This window comes from Pangasianodon hypophthalmus, chromosome 12 (genome assembly GCF_027358585.1).
Source record: "Pangasianodon hypophthalmus isolate fPanHyp1 chromosome 12, fPanHyp1.pri, whole genome shotgun sequence".
Taxonomy (NCBI): domain Eukaryota; kingdom Metazoa; phylum Chordata; class Actinopteri; order Siluriformes; family Pangasiidae; genus Pangasianodon; species Pangasianodon hypophthalmus.
In genome coordinates, this window is record NC_069721.1 from 10,263,840 (window position 1) to 10,285,679 (window position 21,840).

A 21,840-nucleotide genomic window follows, 5' to 3' on the forward strand; every position below is an offset into this window, starting at 1 on the left:
TTGTACACCAAATGCAAATTTATTTCATTGTCAAAAGTGCAAAAGGCATTTTATATTTGCACAAGTTAGGCTCTGTACATAATTACATACCTAACAAGCAATAAATGAGCAATAAATAGATTTTAAGACAATTTTTCTTGCAGTGAGAGTTCTGAGTTGTCATAAATAAATACATATATAAAAAAATTGATTAAGTATTGGAGCCAGGGGCTCTACAAAAGTATAGAGACCTATTTCCAAAAAGAAAAAAGAAATGGAGTCCGGGAGCACTTAAGCCTTCACAAGGGAAGCAAACTCTGTTGAATAGAAAACAACAGAAACAAACAATTAATAAAACATACTTAGGGTCTATGATATGTTTCATGTCCATCATCTCAGAATTACACTTGTGCTTTATTAAGAACCAGCTTTAAATTCTACATGAAAGGTACATTTGCATGAGGTGTTATAATAATAAAACAATGGCATTTAATTGTAGTTTTGGTCTGTCCATCAGTAATATATGATGCGTCGGTCCAATGAGTAGCATTAAGTGTGTGCCTACAGTAGATTATACTTAGAATTTTAGACTTTTGTTTAAGAACTAATACAAATAAGCTTAACAAATATACTAGACATTTTGTAACATTAAGGTATACAATTAATTAAGCTACACAATCATTGGCAGTACCCTGGCAGTAGGTACAGTACATATCCAAGTATATAAGATAACAGTATCTGCTGTCTCTTGACCAAGGCTTTAAAGTTGGTTTTGTTGGTACCATTATGCATTGTAGCAGTCTTCTATTCATTATTTTAAGATTAGCGATTCTGAAACCTTGTTCAAACTGTGTGAAGAATGAAAAGTGTTCATTTGATTCTTAAATTGCAGCACTTAGTATAGAACAAATTCACAAACTGCCCTTTTTTTTTTTGGTATTGTAATATGTTATCGTTCATCTTCAGATGTGATTGTAGATTATGGAGCCAGTGTTGTCATTTTATTATTTTAAGGTTACAAAACTTGCAGGATTGCCCCATTACTAATCTGTTTGAAATGCAATTAAATACCTTCAACTCCAATTTTGCCATCACCATCACTGTCACCAGCTGCAAGGAAGGCCTTGGTCTCAGCATCAGTCAGAGCTCTGGCACCAGCAGAGAAGTTCTGCAGGAACAGCCTGAAGGAAAGAGAGCAGGGTTTTACAGATATAATGAACATAAATATCTTTGAAATTTATTTGCACTAAAAATAGCAGCAGTTGATTTACACATTGGACAAATGTTTGATTCTTACTTCAGCTCCTCCTCCTCAATAAATCCACTCTTGTCCTGATCAATTACATAGAAGGCCTTCTTAACATCATCGTCAGATTTTGCTGACAGGCCAGCCTTGGCAAAGAAGGTCTTGTAGTTGAAGCTATCAGCAGCTAGAAAAAGTGAGAAACTCCACTTGTTAGTATTTTTTTCTACCTCTTTTTTTGCAACTAACAGATTGTTTAAAATACTACCAGTCAAATGAAACATTTCATATTAAATCTAGTGTTTTCAAATGGCTTCTATTGTGAATGATCATTATTAACTTTCTCCAGTTAGAACCCAATTGGAAAGCTACCACTGTTGACTATAAAGAAACCTTAAGGAATGTCGTTTTTTTTTTCTAGGACTGTAGAATGAACAGAATTGTAAGTGTATGTCTTACCAGCGCAGTCTTTGATGGCTGCAGCAATATCCTCTTCCTTAAGAATTCCAGCGAAGGCCATTTTTAGATATCTGTAAGAGTCGATAAGAGTCAGAAAAGTCAATTTAAATGTCACATTTAAAAGACATACATTTGGCTTTTAGCATTTACCCTGTATACCATACTGGCATAAAGTATTAAGGCTTGCACTGTAGCATATGCATAGTAAAATCCTCAGTGTTAAATTAACACCTAGAGTCTTCATGTGAATCTAAACAATAAGTTGTGCTGTATAGCAGTGGCAACAAAACCATCACTTAACCATCATTGTACCCAGCATAATCTTCACATACAATGTTCATATAAATCCTGGAGACATATGAACATACAGATCTAGACATTTAAATTTAGCTGTACAGGCCTGATTCTTAAACCTGTCACCCCAAATTTCCTATCACAGCATGAACGAGAGAAGCTTAGGCTAGCAAGCTCATCCTCGGGCAGATAAAAATCCATGATGAGATAATAGCTTAGAATAAAGAAGGCAGCCATATCCTGCAGAAGTAGATCCATTGCATCCACCAGCAAGTTTTTGCTCCTCTTTTCATTATGTGTATTCCATGATGGTGAAAGATGGCAAGATGAGTGTGCAGTGATGGGCCTCACCTTTGTGCTGCTGCTCTCTACAAGGGATGTGGCAGATTGCTTTGGCCAAGAGTGGCTTCTCCCGCATTTATACTCTTGTCTCTAGCACTGTAACAGACACCATATGCTTAGGCTGGCAATAGTTTTGAAAAAAATGTGTCCAGTAGTCATATAGAACTATTTATAGGTTTTCAAAATGGGTAATGTGCTAAGCCCTTTTGCGAAACACAATATTTTACCACGAGCTCCCGTAATTTAGCATAAAGCAAGAAGAGCAGTTTAAGTTTAATTGGTTTTTTTACGGAGGCATCAGTTATTACATTTATTTAAGTGTCATCCTGTTCATTCACTAATTTTCATTCTTCATTCATTCTTTGATTCATTCATATTGTTTTACCATTTAATTACATTAAACAGTTAATATTAAGGGTATGCCAACTTCGAAAAGCTTAGCTGTAACAAACGCTCCTGTAAGTAGTTAAATTAAATTAACAATTTTAATTAACAAAAGTAATGTGTGTCTGAAATAATAATCCAAACGCTGATAAAATGTGTGGAGAAAATCTTAAAAAACTAAGGTCTGCAACACAACTGACTCAAAATAAACAATGAATGTGGGCTAAATGCATATAATATATATATATATATATATATATATATATATATATTCATATTTTTATATTTAAAAAAATGAATTAAAATAAATAAATTAAACTAATTTGACTAATACAAAATAATTTTTTATTTGCTTTCTGCAATCACATATTAGTCCATGTCTAACTTAATTATTCATTATTCATTATTTCATTGTGTCACTGTGTCTACTAAAGGCTGTAAATGTAAATATGTCACATCACTAAATATGCACTAATTATATGATGAACAAGCCTGTACAAATAACTCCTAAATAGGCTTGAGTGTTTCTGCCTGTAACTGAGCTTCTATATGTTTCATATTACAGGCATTTTCTCTTTCTAACTTCTGTGTCAGATGGCAGTTCAAGGACTGAAATGGATCTGTCTCCAGACTCCAGAATGGTCAAGAGATACGAGAGAAATTCATTATTGCTGTGTAATCACTTTTGCCTGTGGTGTATGTATATGTGTGTGTGTGTGTGTGTGTGTGTGTGTGTTCACTCTCAAGGTCATGTCACAAATGTTCTATTCCAAGGTCAGAGAAAAATCTCTCATGACTGCTATCTGTAGTTGATCACCTGCCATACAGTGTTAGAAAAAGGCTCTCTTTAGAGAAATGCTTTTTTTTTATGTGTGATGAAAGACAAATTAAAAGGGCAATGACTCAAATAGACTTTGATTATACATCTTTATTTTATTACCATGTTATTGATTTTCAAAACCAAGCACAAGAGTGACATTGTAAAATAGGCAGCAAAATACATGATAATTTCCTTTTATATATTGTTATTGAAAATTGATTATTAATACAACTTTATATTTAATATATTTAATATTAATTTCCCATTTCAAAGTAAACATTCAGCAGTGTTTCTTTGTCCAGTGTTGTTTGGCAGATGTGGGCTCAAGAATCATTCACAAGAGCTGAGAATTCTGAGGGAAGCAAATTTTATTATCAATTCAGATAAACTTAAGTGTTATAAAATATAATAGTTATTTGAACCAACCTTCCCAGCCAATCTTTCCATCCCCATCCATATCTCCAGCCACGAGGAAGGCCTTCATCTCAGCTGCGGTGAGAGTCCGTGCCCCCTTTGAGAAATTCTGCAGAAATAATCTAGAGTGAAAGCAGAAAGTAGTGTAATGTGAGAATAAGAAGATTATTTGTAACACTAGATGTTGAAATTAAGTTCATAGTGAATGTTCAGCAATGAATTTAAATACACTCAACTGTAGCTCATCCTGCTCAATAAATCCACTCTTGTCTTGGTCAAGCATTTTAAAAACCTTCTCTATCTCAGAAGGAGACTTCTTGGATAGACCGAGGGTTGCAAAAAACGTCTTTGGGCTAAAGGAATCTTTTGCTGAAATATGGAAATTTTGAGTTAGAAAATTCAAAAAACACAAATGTACACAGAAAAGAATTTCCTTTTCTTTTTTTAGGTTCTGCTATCTGTGTTTTTCAAAGTCTTGTGATTAGAACACTAATCATAAGGAAACTTAAAACACTCATACAAGCTATTAGAAGAAATGACACAAATATGTTGTCTTTACCTTTGCAAGCATTGATGGCAGAAGAAATATCAGACGCAGCAAGAAAGTCTGTAAATGCCATCTTCAGTAGAGCAAGGAGAATTTCTGAAGCTCTGTCTATCTGCTATGTGGCAAGTGGAAGGATTGTGCTTGTTAGTATATGTCAGAAACCACCAGTGCCTCTGTGTCAACTGCACCTGAACTCTTTACACCACCTGACTTGTAACAGCACCGAACAGCACTAGAAACTAAATTGCCTTTTATAAAATGGTAAAAAAAAAAAAAAAAAGCATGGATCTGTTGTCTCCATCAATTATTTGATCATCCATGCAACAAAATGAGTGAAATGAGAGTAGTTCAATGATAACACTATTGCATTATATATACTATTGTAGTATGTAAGCAATACAGATTTGAAATAAAGCAGTAAGCATAAGGTTAAGTTGTAATATTTCAGCTTTAATTTGAATGTATATCTTTATATCTATCACTTCCATGGTCCACTTAAAAAAAAAAGGAATAGAGGCGTTAAGATGGCTTTGTATTCAGCATTAATCTGAGCATATTTACTGTAGATAGAGACTTGCCATTTTATTTAAATTGGGTAAACAGGAATTAGGAATTTTATAGGAATTACCCATCTTTTGTACATAGTTTCATAATTACTGGTGACAGGATTAATGAAGGTGTTCCAGTCATCTTTTTCATGATGAAAATAAAACTTTATCTAAATAAAAATCCATGCCATGCACTTAAAATCAGTTCACAGTTTGGTCATGATGTAGTTTTCAGTCACATAATTAACTCCCACAGTGTTTCACTCACTATCATAGTCCAATCAATATGGTGGAAGTTCATATTCATCTCAATTACTCAAGCGTTTGTTCCAGAAATCTACTTCTGTATTGTTTAGCAAAGTGTAACCTGACATCTCTTTTCTTAAGACCTACCAGTGGTTTGGATATGGATGTGGCAGTCCCTCTATGGTCATGCTAGGTATTTATGCTCTGTGTGGTCATTTTGATTTGTCTTATCAGAAATGTTCTTCTTTTGTCACATCAGCATCAAGGCTGTTCCGATAAGACATTGTTTTAACACACTGTTTTAACTTACCATTTATTTAAATAAATAAATAGTTGTATCATATTTTAGTAAATTGATTATTAGTTTTTGTCTAATTTTAGTTGATCAAAAACTACAGCAGTCAATGAAAGCTAAATATTTAACTTTAAGTCAATGAAAGCAAAATATTTCAGTTTATTTTTTTCTTCAAACTACAGTGTACTATTTGCCAGATAGGGACCATAGATTTTAAGTACAAACATGATTTTTTTTTATTTTGTTATAATTTTTTGTCATTTTCATTGATTTGTCATTAATAAAATGTACACAATCACCTATAAATATCAAACTATATACAGAAAGATGTGTAATTCCTATATAATTCCTAATGCCTCTTTCCCCGATCAAAATAGCACGTCAATACTTTATCTACAGTAAGTACTCTCATATTAATGCTGCATACACGCTGCACTGTAAATGCCAATAATGTTAGTAGCTACGAGATTCTTGTGGTCTGTCTTGTATTTAATTCACTGTATATAAGTGGCAGACACTAATCAGTTGGTAAGTTTGTTTAGAGCGGACTATATTTGGTTCAGCGAGATGTAGTCAGCCTTCCTACTTTCCTCTGTCCTCTTTATATTTTCCTCTTTGTATGCTTCCGTACAAAGGTCTTGTGTGTAAGTGATTCATTCATTTAAAGCTAAATGCTTTTGTAAACATCCTGTTATTGCTAAGTTGTCATGACAGGGCCTTTCCATACACCAAGATGATTTTATCACAGTCAGCAAGGGGAGTCTCTTTGTAGCTTAAGTGTGTATAATTATAGTCAAAGTGAGTTTGGTTTTTTCCTACACACTAAGCTACAGGAAAGACTGTGTTAGCAATTTGTCCCTTTTACATATCTTGAAAGGCATCAGACACTGTAAGCAAACTCCTGATGAGAGGAGATTTAACATTTAATCCATATATCTTCCATATATCTTCATTTTACATCATTTTATGTCACTTTGACATTTAATCCATGTATCTTCCATATATCTTCATCCTACACCATTTTATGTCTCTTCTATTCTCCCCTGAGCCTTGAGCTGTCTTCTCAAGTCAAGCTAAGGGATAGTCCCTTTGGACTCTTACTGTTTGTGTGTTTGGCCCACTACACTCTGTTTGTGTGTATGCAGCATGAGTGTGCGTGTACGTTTGCATGTGCAACAGGTTGAGGGGCTTCTCCTGTGTTCTGCTGTGACGTGAGCTCCGTTTCCTCCACAGGCTCTTTTCCTCAGGATGGACGCTTACATGCTGGTGTGTGCTGCCAGCCAGCAATGACAAAAACATCCTCCCAGCCTGCTACCTGCCCCTGTGGCCTTGTTCCTCTCCATACACATTCTCTTGTTTGCAGGAAGGCCAGGTTTCCTGTGTGACAGGGATTGGTGGGGGCTGGAGTCCATATTCTGTCTTAGACTCTTAGTTCTGCATCTTTTGTTCTCCATTTCAATGCTTATATACACAGGTGGTTTTTGATCATCAAATTCAGCTGCATGTGAGTGTACAGTGGGTTTATTCAGCATGGCTGTGTCTTATGGTGAGTGAACAGAGAGTCTCACAATTATAACTGTTTACTGCGGGGGTCTTATCTGCAAGAAACCTGGTGTGGCTTTAGGTCTTTATTCCAGCCAAACTGGATATTTTCTTGGTCTTAAGTGGCCTATTATGTAGTTTCCCTTTGGTTGGAATAAAAGAACTGGAGCCACAACGGCCATTTCCAGACATGATTTATTAGGTTTATTTCTGCAGTGGTGCTCTGTGATAAAGTATGGTAACATTTTGATCTATCATGTATTTAGTTTATCAGAAATAATTAACATTATCTCTTACATCTTTTCCATGTTGGTATATTTGTATGTTCTCATTCACATCTGAAGTTTTGAAAGCCTATGCTTAAACTCAGTGTTTGATTCATACATTGATGATGATGTTGACTCTATAATAGGCTATGTAATAATCTCTTGCTAATAACTAGCATGAAGCAGGTGCGTAGCTCCGTAATGATTGAATGTGGTTCTGAAGGCTTTAGCTGATCACATACATTTGTATTTAGTTCATCAAAATGTTATTATTATTATCATTATTGTTACGTCTTGCATGTCAGAATATTTGTATAGTCTTAAATACAGCTGAAGTTTCAAAGCCCTGTGGTTGAACTTAAATATACACATATTGTATGGGTTCAGTACCAATATACATATGTTCTGCCATAGGTTGTCTTTTTTCTTTGATTAATTGCAGATAGATTTCTTGGATGAGTCATGCATTTATTTATTTATTATACAACATATTTTCATGACAGCTTTAGTAATACGAAATGGTACAAGAAATGAAATAATGATTAATGCACTGATATGTGAGTGTTGTGTTAAAATTACTGTGTCCACTAATTCCCACACATGTTCATGATATCACTGGAGTGTTCTGTGTAATCCAACCACTAATCTTCTCTTGATGGATTTACACTGTATAGAACCTTTGCTTGCCCTTCATGCTTTAATGACATTGTCATCAGACAATTTGACCAAAGCAGTCCTGCTTTTGTGTTGTCTATCTAATCTTACTGAAAAAGCTCTACTCATTAGGAAAGGGTTTTTACTATTACCGTGGTCTGAGACCGTGGTCCCAGCTCTCCTGGGCTCAGTTACAGCTCTGGCTATTTTCAGCTAACCAGCTGTGATGGAAGCATGCCAGCAGGACTCTTGGGTTTAGCCAAGACAGGGTCCATTTGTTCCTCAACTCTGACATCCATCATTCAACACTGGTTGTGTACACACCCTCTTGCATTTGTGATTATAGATCAGAGCCCTTGAGATCACTAAATGTAAATTCAAATTTTATTGGTCACATACACAACCATACACATTATGGCATGCAGTGAAATACTTTTCTAAAAGTAATTGATCAGTGAAGTGCTAAATATAAAAGTACACATAAAATTGGTTATCATATTTTGAGTTATTTTATCTTTCTCTCCTGTTATCACAAAGAGTTGAAATAAATCATGCATCTAAGCCCATGTGCTATCTCTTCTGCTCTCATTTCTCCTATGTGTCTGAGAACAGATGCCCAGGAGCAGTACACAAAGACACTGCTGATCATTCTGTCAGCATGTTTGAGGCTTTAACATGGTCCACACAGACATTCAGCAGTGGCAAGGGGCCAAAGCAGCACAGTTCTTCATACGATGGGCTCAGACAGGGCTGAAGCTGTTGTGTAATAATTTGCAGTCAATCACACTCTCCAGCACATGGTTTGCCAGAGATGGTCAACCTCAGCTTGTGGATCGGGTATCCTCTACCTCGGCAACAAGTCTTCTGGCACTTTTACACAGGCAGAAAATAGAGAAGCCAGCACAGGGGGCAATTTCCTGTCTTTCCTCCTCCATGTTGGCATCTAAAATAGATCTTTTCCTTTAAGTGAGTAGGCATTAGACAAGCATAATATTAAAAGAGAATTCTGAAGATGTACCACAGAATGTTGAGTAAGAGCATTATTGATTAGTTACCACATACATTTTCTGAAATTGTAAAGTTGAAACGGGTAGATCAGACAAAAATGTGATCTAGTTTGGGAAACCCTTTGAAGGTTCCTCCATTTTTAGGGGACAGCTAGATTTAGTGGACAAGGCGTTGACAATCCTGGGTGTTAAATGAGACAACAAATGCAAACTCAAGAGATTGCAGCCACTGAACCTCTACATAGCACCTGGTTGTGACAGTTAAACAGTTTTTTCCCTCTTGAATATGTGGTTGTAACGTCTTTGAGAGATTGACTGCATTTTAGAGTTGAAATTCTTGACTAATATTTGACTCTGGTTGTATGAAATCATTACAATGATGTCTGATCTGGTGTGTGAGACATTAAAAAAAACATGCTAATGAGCCTGTAGACGAAGTCACCAGTAGTACACCTGACCGGCTCAGTGTGTTTTGGATTGAAATATAGAGTGTGCAACTGGAGTAGGGTGCTACCCAGTGTGCCAGTTGGGGTTTCCCTGAGCAGCCACTGGCCTGTCTATGGGCTTATGGCATGTGCTGGACAGACTTGATCCTTAACATTTGATCCTTCCTGCATGAGTAACAAACCTCATTTTTACATTTCAGCCAATTAACATTTGTCATCTCATTTATCATAGATGAAAATTGCTGGTTGTGAGGGGCACCCTCACAAGAGAAATGAGGATCTAAAGTTGAAACAGCTCTTTGTTGGCTCTGTTTCTGCCCATGTGAGTGAGATGTCTGCCAGGCTTGCCTGGTCTTTTTAATGACCATGTTAACTCATCCCGTCTGTAAACACAGCAGAGAAAAGGAAACACATTAAATTCCTCACAGCTGTCCAGCTCCCATGGGGTCCCAGAGAACAGGTCAAGTGCCGTACTGGCCAACACTGACATTCCTTTACACTTCCAATTATTCTATATTATTATTATTACAATTTACTGCAGAATATTTCACTAAAAGTTTACATTAAACATGAATTAAAAGCAATATCATACCTAAAAAATTTAAATTAATTAATAAATATAATTCCTTCATTTGGCACAGCTAGCCTTTTTAAGTTTATATTGTGTGACATAAAACTTTGACAGAAGCTCCCTGTAGTTTAGCATCCGCACTTCTTCTCTTACACTGCTGTAAGAAATCCAAGATAGTGGTTGCTTCGATTTTGTAGGGAATATATATATATATATACTGTATATCGCGAAAGGTATGTGGATACCTGACCATCACACACATGTGGGCATTCTCCAAACTGTTGCCACAAAGATGGAATCTAGTAGTCTTTGTAGGCTGTAGCATTACAATTTCCCTTCACTGGAACTTAGAGGCACCTCCTAACCTGTCCCAGCATGACAGTGCCCCTGTGCACAAAGTGAGGTCCATGAAGACATGGTTTGCCAAGGTTGGTGTGGAAGAACTTCAGTGGTCTGTACTGAGTCCTTACCTCAACCCCAGTGAACACCTTTGGAATGAACTGCAACGCTGACTATGTGCCAGGCCTTCCTACCTCACTAGTTATTGTCACTATTTTTGCATTAACAATATTTTGATAGATTGACTGCAGGGTGATCCTTGTGATAGTCACAGTTACCCTTGACGTTTACCCTGATTGTTTCTCTGTTCTGTGTGTTCCCTGAAAGCTGACCCTTACACTATGCTATCAGAAGTCTTACACTATCATATCAGAAGTCAAGTCTTTAAAGTCCATTTTGCATTATTTTGTTTGTCTCTTTCTTTTGCCTCCTTAGGACAATTCCCACGGACTTGTGTGTGGATCTCCACTCTTTTTTTTTTCAATATAATGCTCCTGAGGTAATGCACACTTGCTATTTATAGTCACATAGTTGTTGGTGGATCATTTTACTCATAAACACATTTGCTTGTATGGGTATTGTAGTGAAAGAGTTAAAATGTGTTTTGTCATTGACATCCTTCCAATAATTAAATTAAAACACCCTCTATATATTTTATGTGAATTTGCTGATTCAAAATCATAATCCAGTTTTATCAGGGCAAGTGCTTAGCCATGTGAGCCATAGTACCAGGAAAAGCAGAAACGTATAGAGTGGAAGGAGCCTCGCTTGGATTCGTTCTCAGAGGATGGTCACCCCCTTATTTAGACTGTTCAGATGTTCATTGGCAGAGTTTGTGCCAACTCAGCCTGATCTCATTTCTGAGTCCTAAGCCTGGGTGGCTTAGGACTGAACATCAAAAATACATAAACAGTTCACATTTGTTGCTCTCCGCAAGCTCAGATTTACTTTTGGCACTTTTGATTTTTTTTAAACATTTCATGAAATTTAATGACTTAAAATATGAAATCAAGTTATTTATTTAAATAGCCTCATGGTTAAATGTAGTATGTGTATTAAATGTGTAATCTATGTTGGATATACTTCTTACTGTCTATACGGCTCTGATGTATAGGGTACCCTCTTGACGTTTCCAAAAATGGTGTCAGTGGTTGAGGGGGATATCTCGTTCTTGTCCCTTATTCAGAATGCAGTGGGGCACCAGACGAGCAGGGCTGAGGTAGTGGTACACAGCTCTCAGCACCACTGGCTCTATTTTGCATGCTCAGAATAAGCCCAATAGCATCCAATTACACAGCCCTCATGGATTGTTTGGTGTCAACTGTTGGAGGGATATGATGATTCTGCTCTTCTTGTGTAAAAAGATATATCAAGGTTCCTGTCCACTTTTTTGTGAGCATATTTTGTCCGTGTGCTCAATTGGTGATGACAGCAACTGAAACATAATTTAAATAGTGAGGCATTCCCCTTTTTGGTGGTAGTGTAATTTTGCTTTCAAGGCTTCTAGTTTGCCCATGACATCCTTACATGATCCTGTGTCACTTGTTGCAAACCCTTCTGGGATTGGTGCACTTGGTTACAGTATGCTGGTTTTTGCTGGATGTCACTGATGAGTTTCAGTTAAAGCAAAGGAAGGATAGTGCACAGGGTGGGAATCTGCAACATGTAAAAACAATCCATGACAGCAGTGTAATTGGATACGTTATGATAGTGAAAATAGCATGTGTAGGTTAGTGGAGAAGGCAGTACTCTCTGAATCGTCACATTAAAGATGTGGCTCTGGTTTCATTCTCCTAATGAGCCTTCTGAGGGAAGTGGGTAATGCAGGGATGTGTGTGTGTGTGTGTTTGGGTTTTTATTGGGACACATTCTAACCTCTAAGGGTTTACATGCATACATCAGTAGGCCATGAGTAGGTGTCCATATCAGGTGTTAAAAGGTCACAAGTGAGGAAGAAGGAGATGGGTTGTGGGACACAATTCGTAGATGGAATGAAATTATGAATTAAACAGTAACAGAGCTTACTACAACAGCAAGAAAACATCTTTACCTCAGCCAAGGTAGTTAAAGTGTGGAAAATGGTCAATTTAACAACACACTGGTTTACAGGATAGTCAGCATAGGGAATAATAATAGCGATTTATTATGATGACTTTTATTCTGTGTGTGTATATTTTTGAAGCATGTGGTCTACCTTAGCATGCAATATTTATTATAATTATGGAATAATAATTCAAAGCATAGTCATCAATAGTCAAGGTATTCACTGTTTGGACTATTCTACAGCCATGTTAATTTCAGATTCTCTCTCTGTCTCTCTCTCTCTTCCTTTTAGGGACAATTTGCCCAACTGTTTTTTGTCCACTCTACAGTATATGCAGTGCTGCTAAGTCAAGTGGAAAAAGTGTCAAATGTCTGTCCATTCATCTTCATCAGAGGTCCACTGTGAAACCAGACAGGAGCAAACCATAGAAACCCAACTGCAAGGAAATATGAGCCCCCTCTTCCTTCTCACCATGTGCCTGAATGAGATACCATATGCATCTTTTTACACTGTATATGTGAGCAAGTATGTATAGGGTGTCTGTGTGTGTGCGTGAGAGCAAATATGCGCTGTCCACTGGGAACAATATCCTGGTGCTGATGAGTGTGACGAGAAAAAACTCCAGCATCAGTGATTTTGTTGCAAGAGGAGCGTCCCAACCACACTGACCATCCTCTCAGTACGACTCAGTGCTGATGGACTTTCTGCATATAATCCAAGATACATGCAGTAAATAAAAGTTTTGTCCACACAGAGATTGTCTGCAGACAATCGAGACAAGCTTCTCCACTCACTCCCACGTTCTGATTTATTGGACTGTACAAATGGAGTTAATCTTTTCACATGACCACTAGTGGGCACTATGGCCTAGGCTGTACTTTCAGAGATGGACGAAAGAGGGCATGGAAGTTCTCGAACAACTTGTACTTTAGCACTCTTAATGTCTATTCCTTACAGTCTGATGAGAGCCATCAAATTTGATCCACAAATGGCCACTAAGATGCAAATGTCCAGCATAGTGGCTGCATTTCATAGGTTGCATCAGCCCTTGATAAGCATTTCTCAGCCTCTCCTGGTGTTAACTTTTATCATCTCTTGTTTTTTCCCCCTATGATTCTGTGTTAGCTCAGTTTTCACACTATCATACTTCATCATCGTGCACTGAAACCCCATTTAGACCAGAATCTTTATATTTTAAACAAAACTGACAATATCTCAGCTTATAATTCAGTTCTTACAGTAATCTTCAATAATAACTACACAGTTGTGTATATGAATAATTACTATGGACTACTCCATGACTGCAGTGGAACCAACAGGTATAGTACTAAATGTTTGGATTATAAGTATAGACTTGGTTTAACCTGGGCTGTTGATTGTGTAGGAATCACAGCGGTTTTATACATTTTTCCCTTTCCTTGGCCTACTTCAATTGTTCTTTGTTGCAACATTATGTAAAGCACAATAGTCCATTCTAGATGTTGCATTTGGCAAAAATAAATCAATTACTGGTTATATATTGAAATGGAAATCAGATAATCACAAAATCAGAATAATTGGTAATTAATAGCAATAATATTAAGAGCAGTAGTAGTAGGCCTAAGTAGTAGTAGTAGTAATCAGTAAATAAATTCATTAGAAACAGAAAATATTAAAGTATGTATAAAACATAAAACAAGAAGGAACTGAGAATGGATAAATTACAGGCCAGGCAAAGTATTGTTCTGAACATTATTTAATTTAAGATTGTCAGGATATACCAGACTCAGAGACAAAGGTAAGAACACCACAAATTTATTAGAGGATTTGGCAAAACGACAGGTTTGCAAAGACAGGGTGAATACAAAGATAAGTACTGCAGACTGGTGGATAACACAGATAGAGTCAGTAGGCAAATGAATGAAGGAAAGGAGCACACACCTCACATATCTTGAAGGAGAATTGCTGGAGAAAACGTAGGGAACTTCCAATATACACAGTTACTCACAGATAAGAGGTCTATTCCTAGTTGAGGCCAGACAAAGTGTGAATGTGAGGCGTGTGCTTATGTAGAGTGCTAATGAGTGTGGTGATTGGGGACAGGTGGTGCTGGTTAGTATTCTGGGGAGAGAGGGCACTGACTATTGGTGACAGAGCCTGGTGTTCCTGTGACAATTATGGTAATTTGCTCAATTACTAGTCTTTTGAAATATGAGGTGGGGCTTGAAATTAAATCAGGCGTCAAGTGATTCCTATAGTTTTCATCCAATACACTGCCTGGCATAAGTATTCACCCCCTTGAACTTTTCCACATTTGTAGTGCTGCAACCAGGAACTGAAATGAACATAATCAGGATTTTATATCATGAACGTACACAAAATAGCCCATAATATTGAAGTGAGGGGGAAATAATCAATATATTCATGGTAACACTTTAAAATGATTCCTTAATTAATGCTTAAATACTTACTAACTAGCAGTTAGTAGTAGAGTGTTACCAGAGCAGTTCTTCAGTAATTACTAAATACTATAATAAACTGCTATGTTGACTGAAATATAATAATTCAGTAATTAATCTTAACTTATTGTGATAACGTATTGTTTTATTGTAAAGTATTACCATGTTTACAAATAACAAATTTAAACATAAGTATCTATCCCTGTTGCTGTAAAACCCTGTCACTGACTGGGTAAAGAGGGAATTAGGCAGAGAAGCAACCAAGAGACCAATGGTTCTATTCAACATGGTGCTACCACCACCTTGCTTCATTGTGGGGATGGTGTTTTCAGGGTAATGAGCAGTGTTGGGTTTCTGCCAAATATACACTGATCAAAAAAATTAAAGGAACACTTTGAAAACACATCAGATCTCAATGGGGAAAAATATCATGCTGGATATCTATACTGATATGGACTGGGCAATGTGTTAGGAACGAAAGGATGCCACATCGTTTGATGGAAATGAAAATTATCAACCTACAGAGGGCTGAATTCAAAGACACCCCGAAAATCAAAGTGAAAAAATGATGCAGCAGGCTAAAATTTCATTGCAGCAACTCAAAATGGTACTCAGTAGTTTGTATGGCCCCCACGTGCTTGTATGCACGCCTGACAACGTCGGGGCATGCTCCTAATGAGACGACGGATGGTGTCCTGGGGTATTTCTTCCCAGATCTGGACCAGGGCATCACTGAGCTCCTGGACAGCCTGAGGTGCAACCTGGCTGCGTCGAATGGACCGAAACATAATGTCCCAGAGGTGTTCTATTGGATATAGGTCAGGTGAGAGTGGGGGCCACTCAATAGTATCAATTCCTTCATCCTCCAGGAACTGCCTGCATACTCTCTCCACATGAGGCCGGGCATTGTTGTGCACCAGGAGGAACCCAGGACCCACTGCACCAGCGTAGGGTCTGACAATGGGTCCAAGGATTTCATCCCAATACCTAATGGCAGTCAGGGTACCATTGTCTAGCCTGTAGAGGTCTGTGCGTCCCTCCATGGATATGCCTCCCCAGACCATCACTGAGCCACCAAACCAAACCAGTTATGCTGAACGATGTTAAAGGCAGCATAACGTTCTCCATGGCTTCTCCAGACCTTTTCACATCTGTCACATGTGCTCAGGGTGAACCTGCTCTCATCTGTGAGAAGCACAGGGTGCCAGTGGCAGACCTGCCAATTCTGGTGTTCAATGGCAAATGCCAGTCAAGCTCCAAGGTGCCAGGCAGTGAGCACAAGGCCCACTAGAGGATGTCGGACTCTCATGAAGTCTGTTTCTGATTGTTTGGTCAGACACATTCACACCAGTGGCCTGCTGGAGGTCATTTTGTAGGGCTCTGGCAGTGCTCATCCTGTTCCTCCTTGCACAAAGGAGCAGTTACCGGTCCTGCTGATGGGTTAAGGACCTTCTACGGCCCTGTCTGGCTCTCCTAGAGTAACTGCCTCTCTCCTGGAATCTCCTCCATGCTCTTGAGACTGTGCTGGGAGACACAGCAAACCTTCTGGTAATGGCACTTATTGATGTGCCATCCTGGAGGAGTTGGACTGGCTGTGCAACCTCTGTATGAGTAGATGAGTAAGGAAAAAATGTCAGTGGCCTCCACCTGCAAAACCATTCCTGTTTTGGGGGTCGTCTCATTGTTGCCCATCTAGTGCACCTGTTGTTAATTTCATTAACACCAAAGCAGCTGAAACTGATTAACAACCCCCTCTGCTACTTAACTGACCAGATCAATATCCCAGGAGTTTAACTGACTTGATGCTATACTCTGATTAAAAAGTGTTCCTTTCATTTTTTTGAGCAGTGTATATAGCACTTTGTGCCAAGGCCAGAAAGTTTGGTATCATCAGACCAGATCCATATTTTTGCTGAATCTCCAACATGCCTTTTGGTAAACATCCAAAGGGATTTGATGTGTATCTTTCATAAGGCCCAGGTTTGTGTATTGTCCATGCTATGGTTTTTCTGTGAACAGCTTCTGCCATCTGAGCTGTGGATCTCTCGAGCTTCTTCAGAGTTTCCCTGTGTCTCTTGGTGTAGATTCTTGGCATATAATCCCAGTTAAATCCATTTCAGTTCCAGATCACAGTTTCTTTGGGACCTTACATACAATAATTTACTACCTACATTACAATACAGTACTAACTGCAGCCCATCTGTTACTATACATACCTTCTATCCCATCCAAAGACTGAAATGGACCATCAGTGATAGAGCATGCTCAGCACTTATTGTAGTTTAAATCCATCATTCAATCTCATGAAGGTTTGCAGGTCATATGCATGACTAATGCTACATAGTTTGCTAATGACTCAATCAGAGGTAAAATGTCATGTAAATATCATGTAAATAAACAATGTTTACCATTAGCTAGAATCTTTTTTTAGATTTGCTGCAAAGGAGACATCTTACTTACTCCAGCATATTGAAACATTTTAATGAGGTAGGGCCAGGGACGCTCATCCTCAAGTTCAACATTGCAGCCCGGTGGCTTATCCATATTATCAACAGCTTATCCCAGTGGCACACTGATAGCTATAGCATTAACTACATTGCCTAGAAAGAAAAGGTCCCTGATTATGTTTTTTAATACATTTTTAAATGTGATTGGATGCTTTGAACATAAATGTAAATAAAATAAGTGGGAGCCCATTCTAGTCATTGGCTAGATGAGAGAAGAAGACAGCTTTGAGATTTGTAACCAGTACTTTGAAGGTCTACATAAAAATGTAAGGAGTAAAAAGTAATTAATAATAGAAAAGTAATAATTTTTTTTCTTGAAAGTGTAATTAAGTAAGAGTACAGGTATTACAATTCAATACCACTCCAGTAAAGTATAAATATCTCAAAATAATATTTATGTATAGTAAAAATACAACTTCTCAAGTATTTTCCACCCCTGCCTGTTGTGTGAGTTACAGCTGTTCACAACAGGGCCTGAAGATAAAACTGTGGAAGAACCAGTTATTCTGGACAATATAAGCAAATGAATAGGCACTACCTTCGTCAGTTAAGGAAGGATCCATAGGTAGACTTACTGTAGTTTAGCTGAGTGTCAGCAGATTTTCCAGTAAAGCTAGTTTGTATATGATACTTCTAGTCAGTTGAGATTAATTTGTGTGTTAACTGTTGAGAATGTCACTGATTAAGAGTGGTTATTTAGACCACTCCTTACAATTTCACTGTGTGTGTGTGTGTGTGTGTGTGTGTGTGTTTGCTGGGCGTGGAGAGTGAAGGGGTGGAAGCTAAAGACACCTGTTAGGCAAAGAGATGTTAATCCACAGGATAGAAGCACAGGAGATTAGGCCTGCCTGCCCAAAAAGCCTCTTTGCTCACACTGATGATGAGTGTGTGTGTGTGTGTGTGTTTGTGTGTCTGACCAGACAGTTCTCCACTCCTCACTTTTCCCTTAACAGGCATCATAAGATCTTCATCTTCTAGGACAAACTCAGCATGTGTACATTTGTGTCTGTGTGTGTTGCTTCTCTGACTTCGTCACAGCAGCAATTGAGTCATCGTTCTGTATGCTGTCTGAGTCACCCATTTCAGGGTTGCCTAGTGACCAAGGCAGGGGAAAATGTTTCCTTTTGCGTAGTTGCTGATGCTTGGTACCAATATTTATTCAAGATCTGCTATGAGAGAGCAGGAGAAAATCATAGATTCTCTGTGACAGGATGAGTGTTCTTCCAAGCAGGAAAAAAAAACTTACTGACTAATTTTGTACTTTTCCTGCTTTTGACAGTTACTTAATCTGGTCCTTGGTGCTTAAAGGAAGTAGAGAAGAACAGAAGAGGCTTTGCAGTGCAATCACTCGGGAGGTCACTGGTCACTGATTACTAGTGGTTTTATAGTATTTGAATTGCTTTGCTGTCTTTCAGTTAGATACATTTGTGGTATCTGAAATTCGTTAAGCCTCTGCTGAGTGTCCTCAAGACAGAATTGATTAGTATTAGGATCTATAGAACAAAGCCAATCCAGTAATGTCATTATGTGACCATTGTTTTTGCACCAGTGAGCACATCAGATACACTACACATCCAACCTTGTCCTATATATAATTAGGTGATTTCACCCATTAGCATGCACTTGCCCCATTTACCACCCATGCCTAAAAACTTGGGTATGCCACTGGATACAATACTTCAATTAAGTCAACAGCTGTAGATACATTATTTTCCACTTGATTTCACTCTTCTTTTGTTGAGTTCAACCCTACATACATATGCTGCTCAATAAACTCAACTTGTTTCACTGAATCACACCAGTATTAGTACACTAAATGTTAAGAAAACATAATGTGCTTTATCATAATCCAACCAATGACCTAAAAATAACACTCCGTGGTCATATGAGGCCTCTAGATACAAACATCTTTGAGATCTCATCTTCCAATTAAATCTTTGCATTAAGAGGACAGTAGTACTCTAATAGTAGTGCTAAAGTGCTAAAAAAAACCACTATTCCATGGGAACAATTTCCCACTTCTGGTCAGTTATACATGTATGTACTAGATATAGTTCTATTATACTCCACCTTATATCTACACTCACTGAGTAATATTTTAGCACCTTGCTCAGCATACTAAAGATTTATACTATATACATACATATACACTGATACAGTGTACACCTAGATTTATACATATAATCGTCCCTTTTGACCCCAACACTGGTCCCACTGACCTGCCTTATAATCCATATCAACAGACTTTTCTTCAGGGACCCACTTAACAAAAGCATATGCACAGGGTTTGCTCTGTGGTATAAAGCTTGAGATAATTATCTACAGCGCATAGCCACTGGGCTTCTGAATATTTCAAGTAAGTGTGTGGTAACTGGACAACGCATTTGTGTTCAAGGTAAAGAGGGACGGAGAAAGAGAGAGACAGATGCTTTAATGATTTTAGTTGATGCATTTCATGGTCATCCAGCTTAGGCCTGCTGACATAACAGGCCATTATTATTTTCCTCTCATTTGGGTAGCTTCTGGCTCATGGAAAAAGTGACTTATCTGCCTCATCCACCTTTTATGACGGTGCATGAGGCAGACTATAATGCCTTGGTTCCTGGCTGATCTCTTGTCCACTGAGAGCAGAAGAGGCGTAATGATGTCAGAGGCAGTGTGACATCAATGAGTGGCCCATGGAGCATCTGTTATCATCAGTGGCCATAACAGTCCAGCAGATGTGAAGGGTTTGACTATATGTAATTTATTGTTGCACTTGACTACACACTGTAAGTCAGTGGTTCTTGTATTTTTTTTTTTTTTAGTGTTGCCCATTATGATATGTTTTAATTCAAAATTCAATTGTAATAAGAGTTTTAACAATAAAGCATGAAGCACGGAAAAAAAAAAACATTGTCATTTTGAAGAGTCAGTGAGTTTGTCGTACACTTTTTATCTGCTTGCCTACACTTTTCTCTTGGGTGAAAAGTACAGGTGTAAGGCGCACTTGTAGGAAGGACCAGTATTTGGTTAGCTATTTTTAGACTTGTCCTTGAAGCCAGCCAGCTGTGTGCTTTTGCACCTGACAGAGACGTCTAAACTTTAATTATGTGTTTTTTCCTAATTGAGTTATTGAATGTTTGCTTAATGCTTTATACTTGTTCTTAAGTTCTTAAGAAACTGTTTTTACACATCATTTACTTTGCTTGCCACAGACACTGGAAAGTGACACATGAAGATTTGCCAATGAGTAACTTGTTTACCAGAGATAATGAGGGGTACTTGAGACTAACTCCTGCAAACAGAGCATGCAAATCAGAAACTCTTTTGTATTCACACACTTCAGAGCTACAGGAAATGCAATTATGTAAATTCTTTGGCCTTAAGTAACCAGAGAGATGGAAGAGGCTTGTGGAAGATTTGTGTTTATCTATGTGTGCATGTCCTGTACATCTATGTCTACTGAATGCATTAATTGCTGATGAATCTACTACTCTTGACCTGCTGCCAGAGCACCGTATCAGTACCAGTGCCACCATGAATAAACCGTGTACTTGCATAAGACATGTTTCCATAGTCTCAGCAGCCAGACTAGGCTAGATTAAAAAGAGCAGGCTAAGACCAGGAAGCCTTGGCACCAGTTTGAATGTTCAAACTGTGCACACCAAGGACATCGTTGGGCATGTGTGTGTGTGTGTGTGTGTGTGTGTGTGTGTGTGTTTATGAGGGGAACTGGACTGATAGCCCCTGAGAGCTCAGCAGGTGTGCACTACACTTTTACCCCAGAAACATCCTTGAAATGGTCCCTTTGGTACACCTCATGTTACACTCTACTAGAATTAGGCCCACTTTAATACGCAAAAACTCCTCTAATCTACAGCTCATGGTCTCTATTAAGCTAAGCGAGAAACATTTATGATGATAATCTTTATTTTTATTGCTTTGCTCTCAAAACTAAGACTCTAGACTGAATTTGACTGGTTACTTTGTAGATATACAGTATCTGTGCATGTATATTGTGTAGGCTTCACCTTTACTTTAAAGATAACTGCAAACAAACATGTCTATGTTTGATTTAATGTTTGATTAGTAGTTAAAGTGTATTAACAGGGTGGCTCCCCTACAGCCAGTTTTACAGGATTTACAAAGCCAACTGTGTGGAAAAGTTTTAAAAAGTAATACGCCTCTAATCCTTTATTTAAAAAAAACCCTTAATGATATGCATACTGTGGGAAACTGAAATACAAAACTTGATAAAGCTGTGTTGATGTTAATGAGGTAAATAACTGTAGCAATGCTGCTAGTGTGAGTTTGCTTAGGGCAGCCACCATGGCATGAACTGTGTAAACAAAAAGAAAAAAAAAGATTGTTACATTTTTACATTTTTTTCATTCCTTACAGCTTTTCAACACACACACACACACACACACACACACACACACACACACACAATTTATTTCTTCATGTGGCATC

At 37.9% G+C, this 21,840-nt stretch overlaps 2 protein-coding genes and 1 long non-coding RNA gene across 3 annotated transcripts; 1 reads left to right on the forward strand and 2 right to left on the reverse strand.

The window, feature by feature from the left end:
- LOC113527639 (parvalbumin-2) lies at positions 1–2,428 on the reverse strand. The gene is made up of 5 exons (XM_026915640.3): positions 2,327–2,428; positions 1,682–1,752; positions 1,277–1,409; positions 1,051–1,160; positions 1–296 (listed from the first exon to the last, which is right to left on the reverse strand). The coding sequence occupies exons 2-5, from the start codon at positions 1,740–1,742 to the stop codon at positions 271–273; spliced, it is 330 nt and encodes a 109-aa protein (XP_026771441.1). The 5' UTR covers positions 1,743–1,752; positions 2,327–2,428; the 3' UTR covers positions 1–270.
- A 1,204-nt stretch (positions 2,429–3,632) lies between these two features.
- Positions 3,633–4,649, reverse strand: LOC113527638 (parvalbumin, thymic). Its single transcript, XM_026915639.3, has 4 exons — positions 4,495–4,649; positions 4,172–4,304; positions 3,948–4,057; positions 3,633–3,873 (listed from the first exon to the last, which is right to left on the reverse strand). Exons 1-4 carry the CDS (start codon positions 4,553–4,555, stop codon positions 3,845–3,847), a joined length of 333 nt encoding a protein of 110 aa, XP_026771440.1. The 5' UTR covers positions 4,556–4,649; the 3' UTR covers positions 3,633–3,844.
- Positions 4,650–6,981: 2,332 nt separating this feature from the next.
- LOC128319397 (uncharacterized) lies at positions 6,982–13,229 on the forward strand. The gene is made up of 3 exons (XR_008302842.1): positions 6,982–7,117; positions 10,832–10,895; positions 12,732–13,229. It is a non-coding gene; the product is annotated as an uncharacterized LOC128319397 (long non-coding RNA).
- Positions 13,230–21,840: the final 8,611 nt, after the last annotated feature.

Excerpts from the sequence above, each read along its gene's own strand:
- LOC113527639 (XM_026915640.3), bottom strand. The coding sequence starts at position 1,742 with ATGGCCTTCGCTGGAATTCTTAAGGAAGAGGATATTGCTGCAGCCATC. Across the intron at positions 1,161-1,276 it reads ATTGAGGAGGAGGAGCTGAA|GCTGTTCCTGCAGAACTTCT; the intron begins GTAAGAATCAAA and ends TCTTTCCTTCAG. Across the intron at positions 297-1,050 it reads TGGCAAAATTGGAGTTGAAG|AGTTTGCTTCCCTTGTGAAG; the intron begins GTATTTAATTGC and ends TCTATTCAACAG.
- LOC113527638 (XM_026915639.3), bottom strand. The coding sequence starts at position 4,555 with ATGGCATTTACAGACTTTCTTGCTGCGTCTGATATTTCTTCTGCCATC. Across the intron at positions 4,305-4,494 it reads TGCCATCAATGCTTGCAAAG|CAAAAGATTCCTTTAGCCCA; the intron begins GTAAAGACAACA and ends TCCATATTTCAG. Across the intron at positions 3,874-3,947 it reads TGGAAAGATTGGCTGGGAAG|AATTCTCAGCTCTTGTGAAT; the intron begins GTTGGTTCAAAT and ends TGCTTCCCTCAG.